Source organism: Euleptes europaea, chromosome 5, assembly GCF_029931775.1.
Source record: "Euleptes europaea isolate rEulEur1 chromosome 5, rEulEur1.hap1, whole genome shotgun sequence".
Taxonomy (NCBI): domain Eukaryota; kingdom Metazoa; phylum Chordata; class Lepidosauria; order Squamata; family Sphaerodactylidae; genus Euleptes; species Euleptes europaea.
This window is the reverse complement of record NC_079316.1, coordinates 58,143,444-58,166,988: the sequence shown is the minus strand read 5'-3', so window position 1 is coordinate 58,166,988 and position 23,545 is coordinate 58,143,444. Positions and strand designations below refer to the sequence as shown.

The 23,545-nt window shown below is 42.4% G+C and overlaps 1 protein-coding gene across 1 annotated transcript in view; it reads left to right on the top strand.

The window, feature by feature from the left end:
* LOC130477365 (VPS10 domain-containing receptor SorCS1) overlaps nucleotides 1–23,545 on the top strand; it is a 496,720-nt gene that overhangs the window by 390,513 nt on the left and 82,662 nt on the right. Inside the window, exons 10-14 of the mRNA XM_056849300.1 lie at nucleotides 4,236–4,382; nucleotides 11,236–11,338; nucleotides 11,592–11,668; nucleotides 18,558–18,649; nucleotides 20,726–20,833. Coding sequence (XP_056705278.1) covers nucleotides 4,236–4,382; nucleotides 11,236–11,338; nucleotides 11,592–11,668; nucleotides 18,558–18,649; nucleotides 20,726–20,833 — 527 coding nt within the window. The remainder of the gene's footprint in view (nucleotides 1–4,235; nucleotides 4,383–11,235; nucleotides 11,339–11,591; nucleotides 11,669–18,557; nucleotides 18,650–20,725; nucleotides 20,834–23,545) is intronic.

The window sequence follows — 23,545 nt, the reverse complement described above, 5'->3', positions numbered from 1 at the left end:
TCCACTGTTTAAAAGCAGACAGATTGTGGAGGAATGGGCATGCCATTTCCTGACTACACAGAAAAAGATTTCTTTGGGGGTGGGGGAACTATTAATCCCTGTATCACTCTGGCAGGCCACAGAAAAGGCTGTTGCCTCCTATTACCATCAGGTTGAGGAGTGGTTTCATTGCATTATGTAAAGGTGCCGTATATCCCAAGAGAAGGGGGAGCAATTGGACAAAAGACTGCTGTATTATTAGGCTGACAGTTCATAGCAGCCTGGATTGAAATTGATGCGATCAGACCAGTCATGTCGTATCTGCTGATTGCCTAGATAGAAAGAATATTGGCTGACACCAAGGCTGGCACAAAGCGTTCCCTTCAATCTGATTGTTCTGGCTGAGAGCGAGCTGAAAGCCATCCAGTGCAAGACTCCCAGTAGGATTGCTATGAATGATGAGTTCTTAGGGGTAAATGAAGATAAAGAACCGATAGGAGGAAAATCCATAGATGAATTAGGAAGGGAGGGTGGAGTAATCAGAGCCTAATTGGTAGGAAAAGCAGTAGTGGTAGATAATAAACAAATGTACACATAATCTCAGAAACAGTCATAGCTGTTGGTCAATCTTCTTATTTCCTAAAACCAAGGCTGGGTCGACTAATTGGTGTACCAAAACTGTGACACACAGAGAGATCACATAAGTTTCATTATCTGAGACGATTCCATAATGAAATATATGGCCACGTCATGGCTGTTCCATAATTCTTGTTACATCAATCTGTAGTGACTGTTCCCTTCTGTTAAGAACTAGAGTGAAAAGAAGATACGGCATGCTTGACCATTGAGGATTCATCTGTCCCTCAAACCCACACTGGTAGAATTTTTTTAACAGACAGGCTATCCATTCTCAACCACACTCTCCTTTCCTCTTTTAGACTATTTCCTCAGTCTTGAATCATATTTAGCTCTACCCATGCTGTAAATGGCCAGTGTGTGTTTGGGAGTGGGACTGTTGTTTAAATGGTATTCCGTGTACTTTCAGGATCAAGCTCTCCCCTCCCCACATTTTGTTTTTAAAATCACTATCCCTGCAGTTATTACTAGGGTTGCCAGCTCTAGGTTGGGAAATACCTGGAGGTTTTTGGGGTGGAGCCTGAAAAAGATGGGGTTTGGGGAGGGGAAGGACTTCAATGCCATAGAGTCCACTTGCCAAAGCAGCAATTTTCTCCAAGGGAACTGATCTCTATCAGCTGGAGATCAGTTGTAATAGCAGGAGTTCTCCAGCTAGTACCTGGAGGTTGGCAACCCTTGTTACAACCCACAAGTTGTTGACTATGAAGCAAGGGTTCTTTACAGTTAACTTTTTCATGGCTTGATATGAATTAGAACTTTTTATTCTGGTGTCCTCAGCCTACATGTTTCAATTTCCAAGGCTTAACATAACCACTACTAACAATGAACATTGTAACATATAGTTTTTAGATTCTATATGGAAACAGCACCCCAGGAGAGGGTGATACACAGGATAGTCAACAGTCAGGCACCATAGGGATGTACAGTTGAATTGCTATTGAAACGCTTGCTCTAATTTATCTCTGGTGCACCTTTTTCTGTTTTCGTTACAAAATGTCACTTATAAGAATGAAACCAGTGTACTTGTGGAGGAAATTATCTTTATATTCTTAGAATTCTCTTCATTAAAGTGTCCCTTGCTTTCTTTTTTAACCAAATGTGCTGAAGAAAAAGCAAGAGAAATGTCACCCAATGCTAATTCCCTTTTCATCCTCTTATCTTAAATACTGATTTGTGAATACTGTAGAATTTCACTTCCATGTGTCGAATTTCCACCCCCCCCCCCAGTTCTGTACTGCATAGGTGTCTAATAAAGCCTATGGAATCTCAGATTTATATTTATATGTATATGTACTGTGTTTGAATATACTGAGTTGAGTTATATATGATATGTTTACTGCTCTTTTAAAATAAGTTGTGTGTTTTTTCTGTGTGAAGCACAGCTTTGGCAGATCCAGGTTCAAATTCCCACACAGCCATTAAACTCACTGTGTGAACTCAGCCAAACCTACTACAAAGGACAGTGGTGAAAATAAAATGAGGGAGGTGGGAAAATAGATGCCACCAAACTCCTTGGAGAAAGGCTGCGATTAAAAAGTGTATAGCTAGAGAGAAATCTTCACTTTTCCAGAGGAGGGGGGAATCTGCTCATAAGTTTGAAAACTTCTAGTGGAGAAGAGGCAAGAGTATACAGGCTGGGGTAACCCACAAAGACTTGTGGATGGTATCTCATTTTCCTCTGTGTCCCACTCCCCACACCCAAGTTACCTGGGGAATCTGTGTGTGTTGTTTGGTGGCCACCGCTTGGCCAAGCCAACTTGTACAAGTTGTTAGTGAGTCACTGGGTGGGTCATATGCTGGTTGCCATTTGGCCCGGCCAAGTTTCTTAACACTGAGTTGCCCTGGTGGGTTGCAGAATGGCCACTGCTGGACCTGGCCAATTGTTTAAAGTGTGTATTAGTGAGTCGCCTGGTGGTTGTTCCCAGGTCTGGTCCCATCAAGTCCTTTCTTCATCAGAGGATACAACAGGAAATAACCCTTTTCTAGGGTTGTTTTAGCTTTCCAGTGAATCCTGCCATGCACCTTTGATCTATAGAAACACAGGTTTAGAAGGCTCAACAATATTATTGTGGTTATTTAGTGACACCCAAAATGGTGATCAAGATCTCAGAATGTAATCTTACAAGAGCACAGTGGGCATTCATTTCTTAAACTTACAGATGTTGTTTCTGTTATTTTGGAAGTTTTAACCCCCCTCCCATATTTTTTTAAGATTTCAGATTTTGTACAAATGTAGGGCTTCTCTTAGGTTTGTAGAGCAACCCCCCACCTGTCCATCTCTGTTGTCTGGAATTTTTTATCCACTCTCTATGGCCCAGTTCAAAAATGTTTTAAAAAATGATATAGAGTGGCTTCAGGTTTTCACCTCAGTACCTCATTACATATAAGAAAAACATTGAAGTGAATGCAATGGTGTGTGTGTATGGCTGATGAGTACCTTTTCTCAGAAGAAACACAGACATCCACTTCATTACCACCCCCCCTGCCTGACAAAATTGCATGATTATGGAAAGTCTCCAGATACAAGTGATATCACCAGCCGGAGCCCACCAGAGATGCAGTTTTGGCCTCACGCCACAGCCTCTGTCTCTACTGCTTACCAGATGTATTAAGAAAGAATGTCCTATGATGTTCTGATCTTGAGCTAGTCATTAACAATGGAAGTCCAAGGTTTTTCTCCTGTTAGAATAGTATGCTGTTGGGTGCCAATTAGGCAATAACTGCTGAGAATAAAAGGGACCCACGGGCAACATTATGTCTCAGTTCTTGTACTCCCCTGCCAAGCAAGCAGTGCAGGATGCAGGATCCAGAAACACCCAGCCGAAAGACAAAGGTCCCCTCCCTCCTCATCCCACTGCAAAACCAAGAGCTGGCACAATGACAGATTGTGTCTCCTGCTGTTGTAGATATTGTACTATTGATTTTCGGGACATGGAAAAAAGCCAAGCTTGTTTGACAAAACAAAGTTGTTTTTCCATGGTGCTTTTTGAATCCCTTTCACTTTGATTTAGAGCCAAGCAAATTGTCCTTTTGAAACCTGTAAACTAGCTTTGTACCACTTCTGAAGGTCTTACCCTTGTCATTCCTTTCACTTAATTTGAATTGGAAATCTAATGGAACAACAATTAGATGACTTTGTTTCTGCAGACACCATAGGGATGTGTACACAACTAGAGAAAAGTTGGTATCCTTATTTAAACTCTTTCTTCTTCCCTTTAAAAAATTCAGACCTTTGCCCAAACCAGAACTACCAATTTTGCACAAAATTTGCTTCAGTATGTACTCCCAGATAGCTAAATTAATTACCATTGTTCAATTTTATGTGTCATGGCTGAGAGTTTTGCCATCAAGAAGAAGCTACTTCCAACCCATTACACGGGTTTAGGTTTTCTAGGGTTCCACAGCAGAAAACCTCCTCCATACGCTTTGAATCCACAGCAGTACTTTATTTTACTCCCTCAACCAGCACTAATAAGGGCTCCTTTGATGCATTTTCCACCTTAGAGTTTGCTATGTATACAGGCTGTGCACCATATCCCCAAGCTTGATTTGACAGGTAACAATGTGCACACAGTCTGCGTCAAATTGGTCTATTTTTCAGCCATGTCAATTTTTCCTAGGTAGCAGGGATAAAGGGAATGTTCTTGGCTAACAAGAAGATTGACAACCAAGTGAAAACTTTCATCACATACAATAAAGGACGAGACTGGCACTTGCTGCAGGCCCCGGACACAGATCTGAGAGGAAACCCAGTTCACTGCCTCCTCGTAAGTGATAGTTTGTGGGAAAGGGAGGGAAACATTTTTTGGAAACATTGCTTATTAAAAATGCATGCATCTTTCAACAGAGGTTTTTTTCACAAGGGGCATACTATGTGAAAACTTCATTCCTGCTTTGGGGATCAAGTTCTTTTTGAGTTTTCAAAAGGAAAAGTGAGTGTGTTAGTGAACCTTTTCTCCTGATGTATCCAATTTTGTCTTTGGCAAAAAGGAAAAACCTGTATTTTGTGCTATTATGAAATAGAACACTAGGTGGGGAGAATGAGAGCTTTGTGGAAGGCAAATGAAAGACAAATTTGCAATGTAACTGAAATCTTGGGGAGGGGGTTACTCTGGAGTAAGGAGTAAATGCTGTAACCAGGATAAAGTATTCCAGTTAGGAAAATCTGTGGAAACTCAAGAAACATATGACAAAATTTAAGAATGCCAATCTGATAATACTGAATTTCTTTAGAGAGGATTTGTACCACTTCTGATTACTAGGTTAATAAATGTATGCCCATGAAAATTAATGAAAGGTTTTTCTCCACAAGTACTAACGCTCACTTATTTATACATTCTCTGCTCACTGCCTTTTGGCATACAAACGTCATGCTCATGTGAATAACCTGGACGTCTGTCATTCTATTGGTTCCCTCCTGTCAAACCCAAGTGCTAGTGACTGACAGATGACTTCCTTTAGAAGAAGTGTTCAAGTCTTTCCCTAGCTCTTCAAAATAAATGAAGGTGCCCTTGGATTCTTTCAGTCTGGGAAGATGCTTTGTGAGAGTCATGGAAATATGATCCATGAAGTCTAATTTTAACTTGATAGCCAATTCTTGTGTCTGGGGGCAGCCCCAGTACCCCCAAACATAGCACAGGTGAAGAGGACAGAGCCAGCTGGAAGAGCCTGCCTGGAGCAGCCTGCATGCAGCAGAATTCAGCTCTGCCCCTACCAATTGACACAGCAGGGCAGTCTGCCCTCCAGGTGGTAGGCCCATTGAAACCATGCCTTCCTAGGTGTCAGCAGCACACCCAGTCCAGTAGAGCCTGGCAAGGTTGGAACAGCTGCCACAGCTTCCTTCACCATCTCCACCCTCCATCAGTAAATGTCTGGCAACCTATTGTAATGTGGGTGAATGTTTTGTTCTCTACTCCCATGCTTGACACCAGTTCACCTAAGGGAAAGGGCTATATGGAGAGGGGTTTACTGACTGCTGAATGGTAGATTATGGCTGCTACAGTTCTGGACTTCTCAGAAGCTTGGACTTCTGAGGTGAATCATTTCAGTGGTTATTTGTATATTGACCAGAGATACAGATCTGACAATACCAAGGCCCTGTGACCTGGGCAAGTGCTCAGTGTATCTGAACACTGAGCTTTGAATATAAATATATTCTCCTTGCCTCCATATTGTGAGTCATCATGTATATTTATGAGGGAAAACAGCCTTTGTTCTCTTCATGTTTATGTTGCTTGCCACCATCCAACTATTATAGTGATATGATGGGATGTATTTATATGTGATTCTGTTATGTCCTCCTCTCTTAACCCAGCTCCAAGAAATTAAATGAAAACTTGGGGGGGATGGTAAACTCCTTTCCCTTCCCCCCAAACACACAGACACACACACCCAAACACACACGTGCAAGGCCATAAGGCTCCATGGACATACTTCAGGTGCCAGATGTAAAAAAATAATAATGGTTGAAGGTAATGGAGACAGAGGCGAGCAAAGCATGTCCATAAATGTGCACCATTTGTGTTGTGCCCAGTCTAAGCTAATTGGAGAAAACAAGATGGAGAATATTTTGAAGAGAGTGAGAGAGTGAGATGTAACCTTAATGGGATTCCAGTGCTGGGCAAATTACATCCATTAGCTAGCAATTTAAATATGCCAGAGGATGTTCCCTGGCTAGCCCTTCAGAACAGATACTACTATCAAGGTGCACACGCTTTTCCTCTCACTTTGCAACTTCAGTTTTGTTTGCTTCCTCTCATTCCCAGTTGGGCTGCTACAGAATATGACCCTTCCAAGGCTTTCAGTTGCAGTTACTGTGTTTGGTTCATTGTTCTTGCCTGCTGACGTTGCCATCCATCCCTCCTTTCATCTTCTCAGCAGGAGTGCACCTCCCACCTCTCAGCACTTATATCTCATTCACTTTTTTTTCTTTTTTCTTTTTTTTGCAATGTGGCATGCCATCATTTAGGGCTCACAGACTGTCCCCAATGGTGTAAATGTTGGAGCATAGTTTTGCTCCCAGAGCTCTCTTTAGATTGGTGAGGCAGGTGAATTGATTATCTTATACCAAGTTTATTGGCATTTAATCTGCTCTCCAGCAGTTTTACAGGCATTTATTAGCTAGGGATATAGCAGGTTGGTAAGTATCCTGGGGAGGTCTTTCCATATGTATCCTCAGGGATTGTTGAGGGGTTTTGCTAACCATGAGAGAGTATTTCAACCCCAGGGCTCAAATGGGAAGTGCAAGTGTCCTTGTTTTATTATTTACTTTGACTGCCCTCCTATCTGTATCTCCTGTCTCAAGCATCTACAGTGGTTCCCAACCTTTTTTTGACCAGGGACCACTAGGACTTTTTTGTTCGGTGCAGGGACACCAAGGTTCAAAATAAAAATTCTGAGAATTTGAAAATAAACTTTAATCATAACTGTTAGTTAAACATTAAACTTAGAATAATATTTGAATATATATTTTTATAATAGAAACTTTTAATTGAAAATATTAATTTATTATGGGTTTATAACTTTGTTTCGCGGACCTTAATTTAGTTCTCGCGGACCCCTGGGGGTCCATGGACCCCTGGTTGGGAAACAGTGATCTACACAAACAGATGTTAGAAAGTGTACTGAGTTATTTACAACTCCTGTGTGCTGTTGCATTACAGGAGAAATAGGGCTGTCGATTCAGTTCGTCCCGAACCGAAAAATAGCTGAATTTCCCCTGATTCGGCGGTTCTTAGTTCGGATGGAACCAAACTCAAAAAAGGCGGGAAAATGGGGAGCCAAATTCAGCGAGTTCGGGGTGTTCTGTGAATAAATTCGGCAAATTCGGGGTTTGGCGCAGCAGCATCACCGTCAGTTAGTAAGCAGCATTCTCCTGCGGCCAATCGGTGGCCAAGCTGGGTCTTCTTCCCCACCCTTAATGTGTGTCTCTGACAATGGGGGTTTGCAATTAGCAGAGCTTGCTGCCCACGCCCAAAGCTCCCAGCCCCAACAAACAGCTGAGCTGCGGGGAGCAAGGGCGGGGCAGGTGCAAAGAAGATGGAACAGAAGACATCCACAGTAAGACCCATTTTGGGGCTTTTCTCTATAATTTTTCTCCTGTGTGTGTGGGGGGGTGGGGGAAAGCAGAGTCTATGTGTGTGTGGGGAGGGAGCAGTTTCTGTGGGTGGGGGGGAAGCCAAAGGGGGCTTTCGCTTGTTCTGCAGGGGGTGTGTGCCCCCTGATGGAACAGAAGAAATCCACAGTAAGACCCATTTGGGGGCTTTTCTCTATATTTTTTCTCCTCTGTGTGTGTGGGGGGGGGAAGCAGAGTCTGTGTGTGTGTGGGGAGGGAGCAGTTTCTATGGGTGGGGGGGAAGCCGAGGGGGCTTTTGCCTGTTCTGGGGGGGTGCCCCCAGAGTCTCTCTCTCCCTGGTTTGAGGGGGGGGCTTCAGTTGTGTGTCCTCAGGTTTTCTGTCATTCATAAGATCGGTTAGGTCTATTTTGATGCTTGCTCGAAACTGGTTTTCAAATTGTGACTTAAAGAATGCATTTGCCTGGTCCTGAGTCCGATGCAAAAGGGGAAATTCCACCCCCTCCTGCTCCTTATGCATAGCTAGCTGCCTCTGTCCCTTTCCATGGTTTGCAAACTCCCAGGTGTCAGGTGTTGCTTTGCATGTTTGCAAATGTGTTGCTTTGCATGGTTTGCATGGTTGCAAATGTGTTGCTTTGCATGGTTTGCATGGCTGGAAATGTGTTGCTTTGCATGGTTTGCAAACTTCTTCGCACCTGCCCTGCCCTTGCTCCCCGCAGCTCAGTTGTTTGTCGGGGCTGGGAGCTTTGGGCGTGGGCAGCAAGCTCTGCTAATTTCTACCCCCCATTGTCAGAGATGCACATTAAGGAGGGGGGACCCCTTTCGGGGCCCATATCTCAGCCCCCCCGACCCAATCTTTACAAAACTTGGGGGTTCTTGCAAGAAGGGTCCCCTCAAGCTACGCTGAAGGTTTGGGACCTCTACCCCCAAAAATGCCCCCCGGAGCGGCAGAAAGGCTCGATTGTGTTTTTAGTGGCTTTATTCGGCCAAATTTTTCCCCGAACTCCGGATCTCATGCCAAATTGCACAGACCCGAAGCGGGGGGTTCGGACTTCGGCATGTCCCAAATAAAAATGGGCTGAATTTTGCCGAATCCGAATTTTACCGAATTTGTTTTTCAACACCCCTAGGAGAAACATCAGTGTTCCCAGCTCTCTTTTTTATCAGCAGCCTTACAAAAAACTAAGACATGCCTATATTTGAGGAATAATCCCAAGAACAGTTCAACTATAAACTTTATTTTTTTTAAAAAGTGGCTCTAGACTTACGTAAACTTAAAATGCTATTCCAGAAATAAAATCAGAAGGGCCATTAAACCAAACAAAAATCAGAAAACTCAGGAAAAACAGTCTCCCATAGGAAAGGTATTCTTGCCATTTATTAAAGGTTTCACTGATAGGATGGAGAAACATTTGAAAAAACATAACCTACAAACAGTGTTTAAACCCACCAAGAAAATACAACAGATGCTACGATCAGCAAAAGACAAAAGAGACCCCCTCACCTCTGTAGGAGTATATTGTATACCTTGCAGTTGTGGACAAGTTTACATTGGGACCACACAACGCAGCATACAAACAAGGATAAAAGATCATGAAAGATACTGCAGACTTGGCCAACCTGAGAAATCAGCAGTGGCTGAACATGGACTGACCCAAACAGGACACAGGGTCTTATTCCAAGACACTGAAAGACTGGACAATTCTACCAACTATTTTGTCAGATTGGACAGAGAAGCCATTGAAATTCATAAACATCAGCACAACTTTAACAGAAGAGAGTTTAAGAATGAATAAGGCTTGGCTTCCTGTCCTGAAAACCTCCAGACTAACAAAGACTACAGTCAACAATAGCCATGCAGATTAGCTTTGGATTTCACACATTAACTGATCACTTCAGGATACAATGGTTCCATATTAACATACCACACCCTCATTAGCACATTATCTTGATACTTACAGGACAATGATTAGCACATTACCTTTGATACTTTTTGCAGGACAATGATTCAGCTCAACCCAACCCCTTTCTGACTATATATTACTCTTCCTACACACTTGACACTGAGAGACACTGTCCTTCAGTGTTACTCCTCTGAAGATGCCTGCCACAGCTGCTGGCGAAACGTCAGGAAAGAAAATAACAAGACCACGGTTACACAGCCCGGATAACCTACAAGAACTGATGAACTCTGACCGTGAAAGCCTTCGACAATATTTTAAAATGCAGTATTACTGTGATGCACAGACTAAATACCTCTTTTGGTTTTATTCATGTATCTCTCTTAAACATCAGTATTCGACACTAGTAAAATCAAAGGAATGTTTGCTAATGGGACTTGGATTTTCCCTTGATCCACCGAAGGGCTACAGAATCACAGAAGTTAGTTTTCATATGAGATCTCTAGGAAGATAAAAAATGATTTCTACATGCGTGGCATGCGGAATTATATATACAGAGGCCTCTTTAAAAAGCAAGACATGTGCCTATCAACAGTTCAGACAGGAGCATGGGTATGATTTCGTTCCTGTTGCCTATCTTCCACAAACAACTGGTTGGAATGACTACTGCATACTTAAACTGTGGAACTCCCTGCCCCAGGATGTGTGATGGCTGCCAACTTGGAAGGCTTTAATTGGGGAGTGGACATGTTCATGGAGGAGTGGGGTATTCATGAATACTAGTAAAAATGGATACTAGTCATGATGTATACCTATTCTCTCCAGGATCAGAGGAGCATGCACAGGATTAGGTGCTGTAGAACACAGGCAGGACAATGCTGCTGCAGTTGTCGTGTTTGCGGGCTTCCTAGAGGCACCTGGTTGGCCGCTGTATGAACAGACTGCTGGACTTGATGGACCTTGGTCTGATCCAGCAGGGCCTTTCTTATGTTCTTATGTATTGCTTGCTTTATGTGCATATAGTTGGATTAGAGATTGACTGCAATTCTTAGTCAATTGTGCTTAAATTCTATTGGGTTCAATTAGCCTTGAAAAGGAGATGTTGCTGGTGAATTGCAACCAATGTTAAGCACTGTCCTTTGGGTCACTTCAGATTATTCTAGCAGTCACAACCCAGATATTCCAAGGCAGTTCATAAAGCAGAGCATGGAGACCCCTCTCTCTGGCTTGTGCTAGATCTGGTACTCAGAGTTATATTGCCTCTCAATGTGTGATCCTATTTCCAGCCACCTTGCTTAGTAGATACATGGATATATTTGAAGCGCAGGCCATAACAAGAATCATAAGTGATACACAGAATAGAAGATAACAAGATCTAAACAATAAATAAATGTTCAAACAAACTATCATATGAACAGGCTCTGTTAAATTACAAATAATCTTTTCAGTTATATATCTGTTGCTGCTGGCTACTCCTTTTGTTTTGTTTTTTAGTTGCCGTTGGTAGACTTGTCATTCAGTAAATTATTGTTTAAGTAGATAACTGTGTAGGTCATAGCAAAATCCAAACCTTAAAGCTGACAGCAGTATAAATGTATAGATTTCCTTCTATACTATATTCCCAAATGATGTGTTATTCCTTTCCAGCCTTATTGCTCCCTACATCTTCATCTGAAGGTTTCAGAGAACCCATACACTTCTGGAAACATTGCTAGTCGGGATACTGCCCCAGGCATCATTGTGGCCTCTGGTAGGAAATGTTCCAGTACTATATAAAAACATGTATAATTTCCTAACACTTTTTAAACTGTTCATAAGAGCAGAAATCTTGAGCCTATGATCATTTAAATAAATTGGCCAATTTTTTTTCAAACTTGCCTTCAACATGTACATGAATTGTTTAAACCTATACAAGCAGAATGCATTCCTGCCTTTGGATTGAGCTCCCTTCCTCCTGTGTCTTAAGATGCCATTTCATTTGATGGTGCTGTCTCTCTTTACAGGCAACATTGGAACTGAGTTATCAGACAACGATATCAGCATGTTTGTTTCATCTGATGCTGGCAACACTTGGAGACAAGTGAGTAGCTAGTGGTGTTTTAGATGGCCAACAACCGACAAGCTAATAAGAATTGCTTGTGAAAAAAAATGGTTTGATTTTGGGGTGGTGCTAGGGATTGTACTGTTTTAGGTAACGATAAAAGTCCTCCGTTTGCAGGGTACACTCTATGGCATTATACCCCACTGAAACCCCTTCCCTTCCTAAATCCTTCCTCTCCAAGATTCCATTTACCAAATCTCAAGGAATTCCCCAATCTGAAGTTGGCAACCCTAACTAACAGGGAATTGGAAGTTTTTGCCAGCAACCATTTTCATTGATTTCAGTCCCATTTTGCAAGAGCTGTGGCTGAAAATCAAATCTTTTTCTAAGGCATAACTAGTATTTCAGTACAGGGCAGCCTGCCCTTTGTCTAATATGATTCTAAATGTTGTCATTATCTATATAATCTCATTTTTAATACTGTTATATTATTATCCTGAGTAATAGTCTACAAGAGGGATTACTTCAATGTTTAAAGAAATCCTTACCTCTATTCTATTTAAATTCATCGCCTTTCTGTTTCGCTTCTTGATCCTTGGCCCTATTCTTATTATTTTATGAGAACAAGATAATGTCATTCATTATCTGCATGTGATTACTTATGGTGAAATTTCCTTATTAACTTATAATAAAAGATATAGTAGCCTCACTTCAGAAAACCTCCAGAAAACACTGATATTCCAGTACCATCCTAAGGTCTATTTCAAATCACTCCAAAGTATTACAGGTAGCATAAAGCAGCACAATATCTCCCTAATCCTAGTCCAAAACACACAGAATTTGTATTCAAGTGTAACATTGCTTTTTCCATTGGCTTGGATCCAGCACAGAGAGAATAAAGTCACCTGTGACTTGATTGCTTCCCCCATCCCATATTAGCCTGAAACATCCCTAAAACGCTGTTCCTGGGGGTCCCTTATTCTCCAAAGCAATGCTTATTGGGAGGCATTTTGGCTTGATCTGCATCTGGAAATAGATAAACCTGCACTGAATCAAAACCATTACATTTAATTGTCCCTAAGTATCACTCTTTGTTTAGTTCTGCTGGTTTAGTTCTGGAGAAGTAGCATAAAAATTCTGTAAATAAATAAATAAAACGAGAAGAGGCATCAATAGGGTTGCCAGGTCCCTCTTCGCCACCAGAGGGAGGTTTTTGGGGTAGAGCCTGAGGAGGGTGGGACTTGGGGTGGGGAGGGACTTCAGTGCCATAGAGTCCAATTGCCAAAGCGGCCATTTTCTCCAGGCAAACGTATCTCTATCAGCTGGAGATCAGTTGTAATAGCAGTAGATCTCCAGCTAGTACCTGGAGGTTAGTAAGCCAAAAGAGACACCTCTGTGTATAAATGTAGCTACTCCAAATGTAACACAGATCAACCATACAAAGTATAGCTAAGCAACAGACTGTATTATACAATAATATTGACAAGCACATACAAACATTCCTATTTCTTCAGCATAAAGAGTACCTGGAGGTTGGCAACCCTAGGCATCAAATAAGCCTAAGTTGGCCTGTACCACTTCCTCATCTTCTTCATATCTGTCTTCTTCACATCTAGTCCATGACATTGACACAAAATAGAGTTTAAAAATTAAGTATGATAAAAATAACAATGGGTTCGATGCACAAATATTTACTCTACTGAAGAATTCACACATATGTCAATAGTTTCAGAGTCTGCTGCAGTTGTTGGTCTGTTGCAGCTTAAAAAGCATCTGCTATTTTTAACATCACTCACAGGGAAAATAAAGCTTCAGTTCATTTCACACAAACTAGAAATGATGATTTCCAAACAAGTATTTTCCCTACCCCACCCTTCTTTTTCTGTAAATTAATTGCATATCCATTACTTTGAGTACAAGCATTTAATGAGCTTTGGCAATCAAATAATAAGATGGACAGCACAAGGTAGCTACATAGAAGTAAATATGTTTTAGTAAGTGGTTGGCATTTAATTAACATCTGTTTACTGTCCTCATAAAGTGGAATCAAGTACACGCATAAGTAGAATTAACAAAGCAAAAAAGGGGGTGTAAGGCTAATGGATATATTGCCTACCATGCATAAAATGCTGAGGGTCACTGTTTTCATTACATAATTCACTGCAAGGTTGATAACTGAATACATCTATGGCTGTGTCATGCAAAAACTAACAACCCTCTTGAAACTATTATCTGTGGTGGGCAAAGCATATGGGAAAGGAAAAGAGTAGGTTCTATTTCTAAAACATGCATGCAAACAAACATTACAGAGACTAGTATTAGGGATGTGCTTTCATTGCTGCGGAAGAAGTGGGGGAAGAAAACCCACCCAAAAGGCCATTTTTTCCATTCACTTGGGCAACAAAAAGATGGAGAATACCAGTGAAAGGGAAAATATCATTGTATCACTGTCCTTCAGTGTTACTCCTCTGAAGATGCCTGCCACAGCTGCTGGTGAAACATCAGGAAAGAAAATACCAAGACCACGGTCACACAGCCCGGATAACATACAAGAACCGAAAAATATCATTGTTAGGGTTATTTTTCCTTCCTTCCTCTTCCTTCTAACTCCCTTCTTTCTTCCTGACCCCTCAACAACTTCTACTTTGCTGCAGCAGCTCCTGTTCCTGTTTTTGCTGCTGTAAGAGTAGCTAGGAGCCCCGTGGTACAGAGTGGTAAGCTGCAGTACTGCAGTCCAAGCTCTGCTCATGACCTGAGTTCGATCCCGACAGAAGTCGGTTTCAGGTAGCCAGCTCAAGGTTGACTTAGCCTTCCATCCTTCCGAGGTCGGTAAAATGAGTACCCAGCTTGCTGCGGGCAAACGGAAGATGACTGGGGAAGGCACTGGCAAACCACACCATATAAAAAATCTGCCTAGGAAACGTCAGGATGTGACGTCACCCCATGGGTCAGGAATGACCTGGTGCTTGCACAGAGGACCTTTACCTTTTTAAGAGGTAGCTGGGCAGGTAAAGGGCAGGTGGGTAGAGTATCTCTCTCCCCCACCCCTTCTAGTGAACCAGGCACTGTTTCCACAGTCTTTGTTCATTTCTGTATCCTGGGAAATATAGTCCCCAAGATATACCAATGGATACAAAGAGGAATGAAAATAAACACATATAATAAGGAATTGGATTAAAAATGCATAATGCAACACAAAATGGAACAAAAATAAAAGAGTGATTGTATGCTCCTAGTTAGAAGAAGAGTAGAAGAAGAGCTGGTTTTTATACCCCTCTTTTCTCTAAGGAGTCTCAAAGTGGCTTACAGTCGCCCTCCCATCCCTCCCTCACAACAGATACCTTGTGAGATAGGTGGGGCTGAGAGAGTTCTGAGAGAACTGTGACTAGCCCAAGGTCACCCAGCAGGCTTCATGTGGAGGAGTGGGGAAACCAACCTGGTTCAGCAGATTAAAGTCCACCACTTTTAACCACTGCACAATGCTGGCTCTCAAGCATATCAAGAGAAGTTTATACTCTTGTTCTTTTTTCACTTCATCTCCTTTGTTAAAGGAGTACAAAAGTTCAAGTACGATAGTCAACGCTGCTTGATAAACTGAAGTGCTTGTAGTGAATATGAAGGCAGTGAAGCTCTCAGTATCTTATACTCTCTTTGCATGTGCATGGAGTGATTTGGTTACTATTGCCTCTGTAGATTTTTCAATGACTTGACCCACAGGGTTCAGCTTTACAGCATATTTACATGGCATTTAAGCAGAGCATCTCTCAGGCAGATGTTGCCTGCATGTTATGAGACATGGTAAAATATGGGCTGAAGCCGGGAAGCTTTCCTGGCACAATACAGGAACGACCACAGAGATGGTGTCAACCACTTCTTTCAAGAAACAAGTTAGATTGCAACTAACCTCTGCTTAAGCCTTGACACCCAGTATGTCTTCCTTTTCTGTTTAGAAGACCCAAGCTGGTCAGTTTTCTAAGAACTGCAAATGGAACTGCTTCTGAGTTCTTCCTGTATCGAACTGCAGCTTGTCTCAGTTTCTGCAGAAAGCATTGTAGGTATGGTCATAAAGATCTAGGTAGCAAGGAAGCTAGTTACATTGTATATGCACTCCAGTGTATTTGTACTCCAGGCACTTAAAAAAGGAAGCTACTGTACAATAGGAAACATAAAAATAAAAAACTCTACCTGCAGGCTTCTGTATGACTACCGTATATACCCGTGTATAAGCCGACCCGCGTATAAGCCGAGGTGCCTAATTTCTCCCCAAAAATGGGGGAAAATTAGGCACCTGCGTATAAGCCGAGGGTCGGCTTATAACCCCTCCCCCCCCCCGCAGGCTTACCTGACCGGGCTCCTGGCGGCGGGAAGCGGCAGATCCGGCGGGGGCGGCCTTCCTGCAGCTGCAGGAGGCCCCCCCAGGCCACTCCTGGCGGCGGGAAGTGGCGCGGGCCCGGTGGCGCAGCCTCCCTGCGGCCGCAGGGGGCCTCTGGAGGCCGCTCCCAGCCGGGAAAAGGCGGCGGGGGCGGCTGAGGGGCCTCCCTGCGGCCGCAGGGGGCCTCTGGGGGCTGCTCCTGGCCAGGAAAAGGCGGCGGCGGTAAGTTCCCCCCTCCCTCCTTCCTCCTCCCTCCCCTCCCCTACCGTATTGTCCCGCGTATAAGCCGAGTTTGGCTTTTTCAGCCCTTTTTTGGGGCTGAAAAACTCGGCTTATACGCGAGTATATACGGTACTATATAACCTCAGAGTTTCAATGATAAGCCCCTGTTCGTACATTGACCGGGTCCTGTCATCAAGGTCAAAGTAGAAGAATGGCACAAACCCTTCCATTTCTACAACATAGATTTATTTATTTATTTCCATTATTTATAGTCCTTCTTTCTCACTTGGACTCAAGGCTAATTAAGCAGAGTGGGTCAATACAATCGATGGATGGGGCATTCAATAAACAAATGCAATAGTATTAAGGTTGTAGAACCAACCAGAAGTCAAAAAACAGAACTGAAGCAAAGCATAAGTATTAACATGACATGCTGCTTCTGATGGCAACCCTATGAATCAATGTCCTCCAAAACGTCCTATCGTTAACAGCCTTGCAAACTGAGAGCCGTGGCTTCCTTTGTAGACATTAAATGATTCAAAAAACCACAGTAGGATCCTAGTTTCAATAACCTATACACAGTAGTATAGACCATAGTCCCTAATAATTTTTCTAAGTAACTCTGTGAATCATTTAGTACAGTGCAAGTCTATTGCCTGAATAGAAAAGCCCTCTTGAATGCTCCAGTTTTGCATAGTTTGCAGAAAACCACGAGAGTGGAAGCCTTCCTGACCTTCTCGGGCAGGCAGTTCCACAAGGTGGGGGCCACAAATATCCTCCTGAGTGAGCCAAGCCACACATGGCCAGTCCCACATCTGCTTGTTTTGTGCAGTCTCATCCCATTTTTTTTAAAGAGTCACATGGACTGAGTTTCTACACAAACCACATTCATCCAGAAGGCCTGTCTCTGTTATTTGCAATAGTGTAGGGAAGGGGCTTACACTGTTTCTTCAACACCTTGTTCAGCACAGCCTCTTTTGAAGGTATAAAATGTGACAAAGGAAAAGCAGCCAGAGCTAAGCAAGGCTTTTTGTAAATTTGTGTTCTCTAAGTGTTGTTTCTGCCTTGTTTCATGTGCCTTGAGGTTACTGAGATAGGGCCATTTCACATGTTGCATTTTTTTCCTGCACTGCCAACACTTAAATTTATGACAAGCCATGTACACTCATGTATGTAATGAAAAATGCATTTTTTGCTATCAAGTCATAGCTGACTTATGGTGATCCCCTAGGGTTGCCAATCTCCAGATACTAGCTGGAGATTTCCTGCTATTACAACTGATCTCCGGACGGTAGAGATCAGTTCACCTGGAGAAAATTTATGAAAAGCCATGTGCACTCATGTATGTAATGAAAAATGCATTTTTTTGCCATCAAGTCATAGCTGACTTATGGTGATCCCCTAGGGCTGCCAATCTCCAGATACTAGCTGGAGATTTCCTGCTATTACAACTGATCTCCAGACGGTAGAGATCAGTTCACCTGGAGAAAATGGCTGCTTTGCCAATTGGACTCTATGACCTTGAAGTCCCTCCCCTCTCCAAACCCCACCCTACTCAAGCCCTGCCCCAAAAACCTCCCACTGGTGGCAAAGAGGGACCTGGCAACCCTATGACCCCGTGGGGTTTTCAAGGCAAGAGACGTTCAGATGTGGTTCGCCATTTCCTGCCTCCACATCACAACGCTGTTATTCCTTGGTAGTGTACCATCCTAATACTGACCAGGGCTGACCCTACTTAGCTTCTGAGATCTGATGAGATCAGGCTGTCCAGGTCAGGGCAAACATGTTTACTTTGTACTTGCTCTTGGGTTGGAAAGCCACAGCTAAGCAGAGATGATAAAAGTAGGTTGGATGATGCATTGATGTACTAAACCCACTTTTCACCACAGTGATTCAGTTTGGTGAATGGCCCACTCACATTTGTGGGGGAGGATGGACAGAACATTAAATCTTTAGATATATTTTTACCATGCAGAATTGCTAAGTTTCGCTGAATGGACAGGCAGTGAAAGATAATTTCTTTAATATCTGAAGTAGCATTCCAGGAAATTAATATTTTTCAGTGTTTGCTCAGCTCGTATCTGCAAACTGAAGGGTTTGTTGCCTCTAGTAAACATCCATAATCAATGAAATGAGACTATGATGATTCTCCTATCCAAGAATATTCTTGCTGGGTGGGGTAGTGTGACAGATTTTGGATGACAATGGAAGTATGATGACAAGATTGGTTCCTGCTTTAAATTCCAATACCTCCTGCAAAACAAACCCTTTCAAACTGATTACAGAACTGTGACTCACATTAATGAACCGTGTGTTTTTCTGTATTTTTTCCAGATCTTTGAAGAGGAACACAGCGTTCTTTATCTGGATCAAGGTGGGGTTTTGGTTGCCATGAAACATACATCTCTGCCTATCAGACATCTCTGGTAATTACTGTGACTTCTCTGATCTCATTAGTCATAGAGTCCATCATGATGGAATATTTTTAACTAAATGCCAGGGTATGCCAATTAAGAAACTTGCATGCTTTCTCTCCAGGTCACACTAAAGCAAGGCTTCATATTTTGCACATAAGATGCCTTCAGTGGCCATATTGACACTTGGGTTAAAATTAACAGAGCTGCTGCGCATTTTACTCTGTCTGGGAATGTGGACTCTTGAATTAAAAAATAAAATAAAATCCATTGGGACCGTTGGTTATGCTTTCAGTTTGACACTCAGTTTCCAAATTTATTCTATACACAAAAATAGTCACAGCTGCACAGCATGTAACACGTGCTAAGTGCTTCACGTTCATACACTTGCAGCCACTAGTGCAATAAAATGACATGCTCTCTCCATTCTATTAAGTGATTTTAGGCCTGTTATGCTATTTTTGTTCAGTCCCTAGGGTTGCCAGGTCCCTCTTCAGGGAACCCTCAAGGACTTTGGTGGGAGGACCTCACTTTTCCCTGTATAAATCTCCCTGCACTATTTCCTCTTTCCCTCTTCTTGGCAACCCACATATATTCTCCCTTTCCTTACCTCATTCTCTCCTTCTCAGCCAAGTGGGCCTGGCCCACTGGCCAGCACTGCAGAACTGGGCTATATTTTTTTTCCATTGAAGAAGAAGAGTTGGTTTTTATATCCTGCTTTTCTCTACCTTAAGGAGTCTCAAAGTGGCTTATAATCAAACATTCCCTTCCTCTCCCCACAACAGGCATCTTTTGAGGTGGGTGGGGCTGACAGAGTTGTAAGAGAACAGTGAGTGGCCCAAGGTCACCCAGCAGGCTTCATGTGGAGGAATGGGGAATCAAACCCAGTTCTCCAGATCAGAGTCTGCTGCTCTTAACCACTACACCCCACACTTATCCACTACACAACACTGGTCCTCTATGTAGGGAGTGCCTGGTGGGGGGGAGGGAAAGCTGAAGACAGAGAGGTAGATAAATGTAGGCTGGTTGTTGGGCAGGAAGGAGAGAAGGAAGCAGGAAAAGGGGAAGGCTATGGGGACTTTCAGGAAGGGGAAAGAGGAAATAGTGGGGGGGGATTAGATGCCTCCCACAAGTCCTTGTGGGTTCCAGTTTGTCTTACTTAATAATCATTGACATTCCTGTCTTCCATCAGTGTGCTTAAACCTTTATAAACTCATTCATAGTATTGGCTCCTATCAACACCTGTGCATATGCATCAAATATAGGTTGATTTGTTTTTCTTATTTTGAACAAGTTATGCAGTATTTTCATCAAGCATCCTTGTCATACGGAAAGCATTCCTAACACCTGATGATGCCTTTTGTTTAAATGTTATTGTGCACTTTTAAAAAGGTAGAGGAGGACTCCTTTAAAAAGGTGGGCTACTACCATAGTCCTGCAATTTCTTGACATTTTGCATTCCTCACCCAATCATTCCTGGCATTACCTTTTTGATGGCTGCAATATATTTTCAGGATACAGTCCACCACAATTCAAAGTACTTTCTCTCAAATGGGAGGGAAATACTATTTCAGAATCCTGCAGGGCATATGGATAATTGTAGTTATTTTTTCAGTGTTCAGCATTTTGTGCTTATCAACAATGAATTTCATCTGCCATTCCATTTCACTATTCCAATGACATGAGATTTTTTTTTAGAAGACTCGCCCTCTAGTTTATAATGAACTGTTTTCAGTGAGCTCTTGTTCTTTGTGAATACTTACCATTTCTTGGACCTTTTTCACATCAATATATAACTTAAAAGCAAAAGGTAGTCAGCACTGTCAGTGTTTTGATATTTAAGGGATCTGCCTGTTAAAGTATCCTATTCTTCAGAACTTTGCTATTTCTGAACTTTTTTGTGAGAAGACAGGTTGGACTGTTTTCTTAAAACAATTCATTCAGTTCTTAAATCTGGGCCCATTTGCCACCTGCAACAGAAGCATCCACTTGTTCTTCTTTCTTCCTCTTTCTTTTACCGTAATGTTTGTAAAAAAAAAAAAAAGAAAGAAAGAAAGAAATGTTCTCTACCATTTTTGTCATTGCCAGGTTAAGTTTTGATGAAGGAAGATCCTGGAGCAAGTACAGTTTCACTTCCATCCCACTTTTTGTCGATGGGGTGTTGGGAGAACCTGGAGAGGAAACCCTAATAATGACGTAAGTAGGGGATATAAGGAAGATGATAGTGTGCATCAGATAATTCCCATGGAAACCTTCCCTATTCCTGAAGTGTAAGAAAAAGAAAAGGGGAGGGGAAAAATTAGGAAAAGATAAAAAAAATGATATACAATACATTCAAAATTTCTTCTTCTCCCCCCCCCCCTTTCCATGGCACCCTCATGTTATGGCAAACTCACTAATACATTAAAAACTGCCTATTAAAATAATGTCAGATATTTTCAACATTTCTTGTCTTGTCTTCTTTTCTTCTCTTCTTATCTTCATTTCTTCTCTTCTTAATGCACAACCTCAGTTATAACCCAAATTGGGTTGTGATAAACATAATAACATATTGAGACATACCTATATATGTAAAATTTCAAGTGGAGATTTACAATATGATTTAAGACTTTAAGCTCTAATATCATTTATGATTTAAGACTTTATGACAATATGATTTAAGACTTTAAGCTCTAATATCAATATATAATAAGATAAACATAGTGAAATCAATAATATTTGTAGTCTTTAAATATGGAAGAATAATTCTTCATCATTGTTATATTCCAGTCCAGATTCCCATTAGTACTAATGCTTGATTCTTAGTAATGATGAACTGGCTCAATGTTGATTAAACTAATATATGTTAATGAAATGGTCTTATTTTTAAATCACACATGACTATTTAGTATTTGCTATGAACTGTCAGTGTTCAAGTTAATTCATCCAGCTTTGTTTAAACAAACTGTGCACTATTGCTTGGGGGATCCCCAGTGTGCCACAGTGACCTAACTCCACAATGTACCTTAGCTGGAAGCAAGGAAGTAGAACTGGAAACATAGTTGATTACATGGCTCGGGGTGAAGCTAATTAATTGGTAGATTAATTCTTTTAACCCATGATACAGCCAGCCAAGGTCTTGTGTTGCAGCATGCCAAATTCTGAGACTCATGCTGCAGAGCCCAGTGAGGACAAGGGATGTTATTTGATCATACCTTGTATTTAATAGTGAAGGGTGCCCTAATCTTCAGGTACTTAACTCTGTGTATTGGGGCCATTTATCCAAAAGTAAAAATGTTCCAAAAATTGGGAGGATGCTTGCAGAAACCTTTTAAAAATGGATGGGGGATTTTAAATCGAAGGAATGTTGTCCGCACTTGTGTACACAGTGTGCCTCTGCTGGCTGGGCAGCATCTACCCTCCTCACGGTGTGCTGCAGATGCTGGAGAAGGGAAAGATGCTGCCACCTGAGCCACATCGGTGCAGGCAAGTGGAGGAGGGCACAAGTGAGTGGGATAGCTGCTGGCGCTTTGTTGAGGACTGAGAGAAGGCGGAGGAGGGCAGCTTTGGTCTTTTATGCATAGCTGTTTCCCTCGCCATCACCCCTCCAATTACTTCAGGTCTTTGTGCTGATTATGCGTGCCATTTCTGACCATCAGAGGCTGCCTTGCTCTCCCCCTGCGTTTCCTCATGTTTTCAAATTTGAGATAAAACAGGTATCTGAAAATGTAGACAAAATGCGGGGAAACACAAGGGGAGAGCAAGGTGACCTCGGACGGTCGGAAACAGTATGCATAATCAACACAAAGACCTTTGTCACTGGAAATGGTGAACAAACTTTCTCTTTCCACCCCCTCAGTTTTTATAGGCTTTGCTTGCCTTTCTGCCCATCTCATTGCCCATAGTATCTCCTTCCCTGTGGTGTGGTGGAGACGAATACAGGCTCTTCCCTCTCAAGGTAAAAGAAGTTACTGCTGCCACCACACACATACTGCTGCCACACACACGCAAAGTTGCAGGCAGACAAGAAAAAGAATTTGTGGCTTGCTCCCTTAGCTGGAGAAAGGGGGGGACAGGAGTAGGCATTGTGGTTCATCCCCCCGCCATGCAGGATGAGGACGATGGTGAGGCAGATAGGCAGGTGGGGGGGAGCAGGTGCTAACAAGGTGATGGAGCAGATGTTGGGAAGGAAACCAGGAGCTTCCACTGTTGAAATAATTTCTGGGGTGTCAGGAATCAAAAGAAGGGTGATCAAGCCTTCCCTCAAAATCCCAGTAATTTAAAACAAGGTCCCTAATATCAGGTCTCATATTAACCAGCAGAGAGAAAGAGACCAGAGAACCAGCATTCAGAAAAATAAAGCTGCAGCTTTTATTGAATGCAATGTATTGTAAATTAATCCCCCAATATATATGTCTTCCTGCCCCAGCGCTTTGCAAATTTGGGAATAAAACTGACCAGTCAGGAGAAATCTAGCAGGGGAGATGTCTACCCTGTGTTTCACAGCCCTGATCTTTATATCCCTTCTCTCTGGGTGTTGCAGGCATGTCACCACACTTAGAGGCAGTTATGAGGGTATTATGACTTGTCCTTGAGAGGTGATCTCATCCCACATCCTTTAACTTTTGCAGCACTATGTTTTCTCAAGAACAGTGCTAACTTTTATGCCCTACTTCTCTCTTTCTGCATCTTCTTTTACCCCGAGGTAAAAGGCTTTCATCTGTGGGCTGAGCCCCCCTCCAACCAGTTTTTAGCCCCCTAGTTTCTCTTATCCTCACCAATTTGGTGGTGGTCACACATTGTTGGGACTTGTGTCCCCTTTCCTCCAGCAGGTTTTCCTCTGGGCAAGATGATTAATTAATTGAGGGGGCGTGGCTCAGTGGTAGAGCATCTGCTTGGCATGCAGAAGATCCCAGGTTCAATCCCTGG